The sequence below is a fragment of the Coregonus lavaretus genome, assembly GCF_964263955.1.
Source record: "Coregonus lavaretus genome assembly, contig: HAP1_SCAFFOLD_54, whole genome shotgun sequence".
NCBI classification, from domain to species: Eukaryota; Metazoa; Chordata; class Actinopteri; order Salmoniformes; family Salmonidae; genus Coregonus; species Coregonus lavaretus.
Window position 1 is genome coordinate 2027857 of NW_028158385.1, and position 7980 is coordinate 2035836.

At 48.7% G+C, this 7980-nt stretch overlaps 1 protein-coding gene across 1 annotated transcript; it reads left to right on the top strand.

Annotated features, from left to right (window-relative positions):
* Nucleotides 1-2173: 2173 nt before the first annotated feature.
* On the top strand, nucleotides 2174-4039 carry LOC311124079 (serine/threonine-protein phosphatase 6 regulatory ankyrin repeat subunit A-like; the record flags this gene model as incomplete). Its single annotated transcript, XM_084198293.1, has 5 exons — nucleotides 2174-2183; nucleotides 2818-2905; nucleotides 3128-3245; nucleotides 3470-3689; nucleotides 4032-4039. 5 exons carry the CDS (start codon nucleotides 2174-2176, stop codon nucleotides 4037-4039), a joined length of 444 nt encoding a protein of 147 aa, XP_084054419.1.
* Nucleotides 4040-7980: the final 3941 nt, after the last annotated feature.

Consider the following 7980-nt stretch of genomic DNA (forward strand, 5'->3'; position numbering starts at 1 on the left):
CTGTAGTCTGGAGAGTATGTTGTGGTGCCATGACCTTTCACATTTCACTGTAGTCTGGAGAGTATGTTGTGGTGCCATGACCTTTCACATTTCACTGTAGTCTGGAGAGTATGTTGTGGTGCCATGACCTTTCACATTTCACTGTAGTCTGGAGAGTATGTTGTGGTGCCATGACCTTTCACATTTCACTGTAGTCTAGAGTATGTTGTTGGCCGTGTTTGAATACATACTAGTGTTAAATCTGCAGTGTGAAAGCTTGGCCATGTCTCCTTTGGGAAAGTGTCTCTGCTTGCTTATCTGTCTGTCTTGATGTTGGTATAATGATTAGTGAACTCTTGACCTCTGACCTCTAGGTGTCTGGAATATTTGCTGCGAAACGACGCTAACCCAGGGATCAGGGACAATCAGGGCTACAACGCAGTCCATTACGCGTCTGCGTACGGACACCGCCTCTGTCTGGAGCTGGTGAGTCAGAACCACAGGGGACTAGACGCCCTGCATTCACAGACCATTTTGTCTGCGTCCCAAATGGATGTAGGGCCCATAGGGCTCTGGTCAAAAGTAATGCACTATATAGGGAATAGGGTGCCATTTGGGACAGACGTTGATATTCAGTAGGTTTTAAGGTGTGGTTGCATGTTTGTCGTGGCCGCATCGTCACTCTTGATGTTCTTTTTCCAGATTGCAAGTGAAACACCTTTAGATGTGGTAAGTACCAGTTGGTTACTTTTCCTCACACTAGCTTGTTTAAGATACGAATGCAACACCCCAGTATGTCTGCAGGGGCTGGACACTGAGATTTACAACATGAAACATGCTACTAGACTAACCTTCAAAGTAAATATGTTACAAGTCTAAACTGGCCCGTCCTTGTCTTTCCCCAGCTAATGGAAACCTCAGGGACAGACATCCTGAACGACTCTGATGTCAGAGCTCCCATCAGCCCCCTACACTTAGCTGTGAGTAAAGCCTACCTGCTCCTGTAGGGGTCTCGCCACATGACAAATGGCACCCTATTCCCTATTTAGTGCCCTACTTTTGACCAGAACCTTATGGGCCCAGATCAAAAGTACTGCACTACATGGGAAATAGGTTGCTATCTGGGATGCAGGCATGGTGTTGTTTTTCCACGAAAAGTTGATTGTCCAGACACTCACACACCATGTTCCTATCTGTTCCTGATTAGTGTAAAATACATGCATATTTTGACACGGTGATGATGAGGATGATTTCCTTATTTTGCCATTTGAGTTAATCAACCTCCAACAGAGGAGTAGTAGTGTGTTTGTTTCTAAATCTCACGCTTGGCAGGGACCTTCGATGTTGATGCTGGGCGGGAGAAAAAATGGGCACCCGATTTGAGAGACACTGGTCTACTTTAGAGGTCTAGGACTGTTTCTGTTCAGGCATACCACTGGTCTACTATAGGACATTGATTATATTAGGAGTGTATATCTGTTCAGGCATACCACTGGTCTACTATAGGACATTGATTATATTAGGAGTGTATATCTGTTCTGGCATACCACTGGTCTACTATAGGACATTGATTATATTAGGAGTGTATATCTGTTCAGGCGTACCACTGGTCTACTATAGGACATTGATTATATTAGGAGTGTATATCTGTTCTGGCATACCACTGGTCTACTATAGGACATTGATTATATTAGGAGTGTATATCTGTTCTGGCATACCACTGGTCTACTATAGGACATTGATTATATTAGGAGTGTATATCTGTTCTGGCATATCACTGGTCTACTATAGGACATTGATTATATTAGGAGTGTATATCTGTTCTGGCATACCACTGGTTTACTATAGGACATTGATTATATTAGGAGTGTATATCTGTTCAGGCATACCACTGGACTTTGCTTCAGACTGTGTGTTTGTTTCCATTCAGGCGTACCACGGCCACCACCATGCTATGGAGGTCCTGGTTCAGTCTCTGCTGGATCTAGACGTGAGGAACAGCCAGGGGCGCACCCCTCTGGACCTGGCTGCCTTTAAAGGCCATGTGGAGTGTGTTGACGTCCTCATCAACCAGGGAGCCTCCATCCTGGTTAAAGACTTCACCCTGAAGAGGACCCCCATCCACGCTGCAAGTACGCATAGGATATCACGTAAGACCTAGAGATTCTGTCATTCAAAAGTTTTCCTTACCAAGATGGACATTTGTTTGGTCATTTTGCTAGGATGCCAATGTCCACTCTAGGGATATTATATAGCATAGTGTGAAAATGCCCACTACACACTGATCTAAGGTCATTTTTTGTCATTATTGCTGAGGATCTGGGGAGGGTAAGCTGATCCTAGATCAGTGCACAGGGGGACTTCTATCCAGAGCCAGGTACACAGCTAGCAGGTGACAGGCTTCGAGGGCCTCAGCCCCAAAATGTTTTATTATCTGCTGTGTTAACATCATGAGGATGTCATCTACCAATACCACTGTTCTAGAAATCTGTCTGTTCATGTGAAGGTAATAGTCGTCCAGCAATCAGCTCATATCCTCTCTGTTTAGCCTCCTCTAGCTACCAACGGTCAATCATCTCACATTCTTATATCCTCTCTGTTTATCCTCCTCTAGCTACCAACGGTCAATCATCTCACATTCTTATAGCCTCTCTGTTTAGCCTCCTCTAGCTACCAACGGTCAATCATCTCACATTCTTATATCCTCTCTGTTTAGCCTCCTCTAGCTACCAACGGTCAATCTTCTCACATTCTTATATCCTCTCTGTTTAGCCTCCTCTAGCTACCAACGGTCAATCATCTCACATTCTTATATCCTCTCTGTTTATCCTCCTCTAGCTACCAACAGTGATTCGGAGTGTTTGCGTTTGCTGATTGGAAATGCTGACCTCCAGAGTGCAGTGGACGTTCAAGACGGGAATGGACAGTAAGTCAATTGGGTTTTGGATACAATTCCTGAAATAAAGAGATTTTGACACTAGGTCTACGTCCCAAATGGCACCCTATGCCCTACTTGGTGCACTACTTTAAACCAGAACCCTATGGGCTCAGGTCAAAAGTAGTGTACCATATAGGGAATAGGTTGCCATTTGGGACTCAGCCTGGTTATTACCAGTTTGTAATATGACCTTGTTGTCTTGTGTATCAGAACCCCTCTGATGCTGTCGGTGCTGAGCGGACACACAGACTGTTTGTACTCACTGCTCAACAAGGGAGCCAGCGTAGAAGCCAAAGACAAGTGGGGCAGAACAGCGCTACACAGAGGGGTGAGGAGGAGAGCTGGCTGTATACGCTCACACACAGAAAGAGACGGGGAGGCTCAAATATACATATTATCTTCAGAAAAGTAGTTGTCCATGGGTAGTGGTTTATTCATCCCTGTAGGGGGACCTGCCTCCAGACATCATTTGTAATAATTGATGATTCATTATTATATCATTGATTATTAGTTATTTCAAATCCATTCTTGTCTCCCCGCCCTTCCTCCCAGGCGGTGACGGGTCATGAGGAGTGTGTGGAGGCCCTGCTGCAGCACAGCGCCAGCTTCCTGGTTCGGGACTGTAAGGGGCGGACCCCTGTCCACCTGGCGGCGGCATCCGGACACATCGGGGTGCTGGGGGGGCTCCTACACGCCGCCCAGTCAGTGGAGACCCTCCCCGTCATCACAGACAACCAGGGCTACACGCCACTACACTGGGCCTGGTACAACGGTACGTACTGGACTAACAGAACACTAGATCTTTTCTGATTTTCTCTCTTCAGCACCGTAAACATGTTCCTGAATTAGGCAGGCCATACAACGGTACGTACTGACTAACTGGACTGTAGCTCTGTTCTCTCCTCCATGAAGTGTACACTCATTCACCTCCTCTTGTGGCTTGAAAAGCATTCGATTGGTGTGGACGGAGCCATGTGGGGGAATGAACAAGACTACAACAGAATTAGGGGTTATGACTCTCAGTGGAGGACCTTACACTGAAACAGGACATTGTCAGGGATTGACATAGCATATGTTGTAGCTAAAACATCTTTTGTGACTTCACCATTGTCAGATGTGTAGCTTTCTCTGAGAGTATTGTTGTGGTCTGCAGCAACGTCATCTTTTTCCTGTATGAATCAATCTTCCACTAGGCCATGACACGTGTGTAGAGGTGCTGCTGGAACAGGAGGTTTTCCACAAGACCGAGGGCAACTCGTTCAGCCCCCTCCACTGAGCTGTGATCAATGACAACGAGGGGGCTGAACCTCATCAACTCGACTAACGCAGCCTTACAGACGTACGTATGGTTCAGCTGTATTAATTGGGCCAGAAGAATTGGTCCTCTGTAGCTCAGCTGGTAGAGCACGGCGCTTGTAAAGCCAAGGTAGTGGGTTCGATCCCCGGGACCACTCATACACAAAAAAATGTGTGACCCTCTGCTGTTCTGTTTGAACCCCTCAGGTTACACACCTGCCTTGGCCTGCGCCCCCAACAAAGACATTTACATTTACATTTTAGTCATTTAGCAGACGCTCTTATCCAGAGCGACTTACAGGAGCAATTAGGGTTAAGTGCCTTACTCAAGGGCACATTTACGTCATTAAGCAGACGCTCTTATCCAGAGCGACTTACAAATTGGTGCATTCACCCTATAGCCAGTGGGATAACCACTTTACAAATTTTTTTTTTTTTTTGGGGGGGGGGATGGGTTGGGGTAATGGGGGGTAGAAGGATTACATTATCCTATCCCAGGTATTCCTTAAAGAGGTGGGGTTTCAAATGTCTCCGGAAGGTGGTGAGTGACTCCGCTGTCCTGGCGTCGTGAGGGAGCTTGTTCCACCATTGGGGTGCCAGAGAAGCGAACAGTTTTGACTGGGCTGAGCGGGAGCTATGCTTCCGCAGAGGAAGGGGAGCCAGCAGGCCAGAGGTGGATGAACGCAATGCCCTCGTTTGGGTGTAGGGACTGATCAGAGCCTGAAGGTACGGAGGTGCCGTTCCCCTCACTGCTCCATAGGCAAGCACCATGGTCTTGTAACGGATGCGAGCTTCAACTGGAAGCCAGTGGAGTGTGCGGAGGAGGGGGGTGACGTGAGAGAACTTGGGAAGGTTGAACACCAGACGGGCTGCGGCATTCTGGATGAGTTGTAGGGGTTTAATGGCACAGGCAGGGAGCCCAGCCAACAGCGAGCTGCGGTAATCCAGACGGGAGATGACAAGTGCCTGGATTAGGACCTGTGCCGCTTCCTGTGTAAGGCAGGGTCGTACTCTCCGAATGTTGTAGAGCATGAACCTGCAGGATCGGGTCACCGCCTTGATGTTAGCGGAGAACGACAGGGTGTTGTCCAGGGTCACGCCAAGGCTCTTCGCACTCTGGGAGGAGGACACAACGGAGTTGTCAACCGTGATGGCGAGATCATGGAACGGGCAGTCCTTCCCCGGGAGGAAGAGCAGCTCCGTCTTGCCAGGGTTCAGCTTGAGGTGGTGATCCGTCATCCATACTGATATGTCTGCCAGACATGCAGAGATGCGATTCGCCACCTGGTTATCAGAAGGGGGAAAGGAGAAGATTAGTTGTGTATCGTCAGCGTAGCAATGATAGGAGAGGCCATGTGAGGATATGACAGAGCCAAGTGACTTGGTGTATAGGGAGAATAGGAGAGGGCCTAGAACTGAGCCCTGGGGGACACCAGTGGTGAGAGCACGTGGTGCGGAGACAGCTTCTCGCCACGCCACTTGGTAGGAGCGACCGGTCAGGTAGGACGCAATCCAGGAGTGAGCCGCGCCGGAGATGCCCAGCTCGGAGAGGGTGGAGAGGAGGATCTGATGGTTCACAGTATCAAAGGCAGCAGACAGGTCTAGAAGGACAAGAGCAGAGGAGAGAGAGTTAGCTTTAGCAGTGCGGAGAGCCTCCGTGACACAGAGAAGAGCAGTCTCAGTTGAATGACCAGTCCTGAAACCTGACTGGTTTGGATCAAGAAGGTCATTCTGAGAGAGATAGCAAGAGAGTTGGCTAAAGACGGCACGCTCAATAGTTTTGGAAAGAAAAGAAAGAAGGGATACTGGTCTGTAGTTGTTGACATCAGTGGGATCGAGTGTTGGTTTTTTGAGAAGGGGTGCAACTCTCGCTCTCTTGAAGACGGAAGGGACATAGCCAGCGGTCAAGGATGAGTTGATCAGCGAGGTGAGGTAGGGGAGAAGGTCACCGGAGATGGTCTGGAGAAGAGAGGAGGGGATGGGGTCAAGCGGGCAGGTTGTTGGGCGGCCTGCAGTCACAAGTCGCAGGATTTTATCTGGAGAGAGAGGGGAGAAAGAAGTCAAAGCATAGGGTAGGGCAGTGTGAGTAGGACCAGCAGTGTCATTAGACTTAACAAACGAGGATCGGATGTCGTCAACCTTCTTTTCAAAGTGGTTGACGAAGTCATCCACAGAGAGAGAGGGGGGGGGGGAGGATTCAGCAGGGAGGAGAATGTGGCAAAGAGCTTCCTAGGGTTAGAGGCAGATGCTTGGAATTTAGAGTGGTAGAAAGTGGCCTTAGCAGCAGAAACAGATGAAGAAAATGTAGAGAGGAGGGAGTGAAAAGATGCCAGGTCGGCAGGGAGTTTAGTTTTCTTCCATTTCCGCTCCGTTGCCCGGAGCTCTGTTCTGTGAGCTCGCAATGAGTCATCAAGCCACGGAGCTGGAGGGGAGGACCGAGCCGGCCGGGAGGATAGGGGACACAGAGAGTCAAAGGATGCAGAAAGGGAGGAGAGGAGGGTTGAGGAGACAGAATCAGGAGATTGGAGGGAGAAGGATTGAGCAGAGGGAAGAGATGATAGGATGGAAGAGGAGAGAGTAGTGGGAGAGAGAGAGCGAAGGTTGCGGCGGCGCATTACCATCTGTGTAGGGGCAGAGTGAGTAGTGTTGGAGGAGAGCGAGAGAGAAAAGGACACAAAGTAGTGGTCGGAGACATGGAGGGGAGTTGCAGTGAGATTAGTAGAAGAGCAGCATCTAGTAAAGATGAGGTCAAGCGTATTGCCTGCCTTGTGAGTAGGGGGGGACGGTGAGAGGGTGAGGTCAAAAGAGGAGAGGAGTGGAAAGAAGGAGGCAGAGAGAAATGAGTCAAATGTAGACGTAGGGAGGTTGAAATCCCCCAGAACTGTGAGGGGTGAGCCATCCTCAGGAAAGGAGCTCATCAAGGCGTCAAGTTCATTGATGAACTCTCCAAGGGAACCTGGAGGGCGATAGATGACAAGGATATTAAGCTTAAATGGGCTAGTGACTGTGACACCATGGAATTCAAATGAGGAGATAGACAGATGGGTTAGGGGAAAAATTGAGAATGTCCACTTGGGAGAGATGAGGATTCCTGTGCCACCACCCCTCTGACCAGATGCTCTCGGGGTATGCGAGAACACATGGTCAGACGAGGAGAGAGCAGTAGGAGTAGCAGTGTTTTCAGTGGTAATCCATGTTTCCGTCAGCGCCAGGAAGTCGAGGGAATGGAGGTTAGCATAGGCTGGGATGAAGTCAGCTTTGTTGGCAGCAGAACGGCAGTTCCAGAGGCTGCCTGAGACCTGGAACTCCAGGTGTGGGGTGCGTGCAGGGACCACCAGGTTAGAGAGGCAGCAGCCACGCGGTGTGAGGCGTTTGTGTGGCCTGTGCGGAGAGGAGAGAACAGGGATAGGCAGAGGCATTGTTGACAGGCTGTAGCAAATGGCTACAATAATGCAGAGGAGATCGGAATGAAATGAACTAAACATCAGGGAAAGGAGAGAGTAGGGCCTCCCTCACCAAAACTTCCACCTCAGAAACTATAATTGTTTCACTGAACCACCCGAATAAAAAAATCTCCCAACTTCCACTTTAGAAATTAGAATTGTTGTGAACTACAGCAGTTTAATGTTTCAAGGAATAGACTCAACTTACTTTGTTCAGCTAGCTAAATATGACACCATAGCTAACTAGCATGCTAGCATCCAATAACACACAGTTTAGCACCAATACTTGGTTACAACAAACTACCAGTAGTGTGTTAACACACT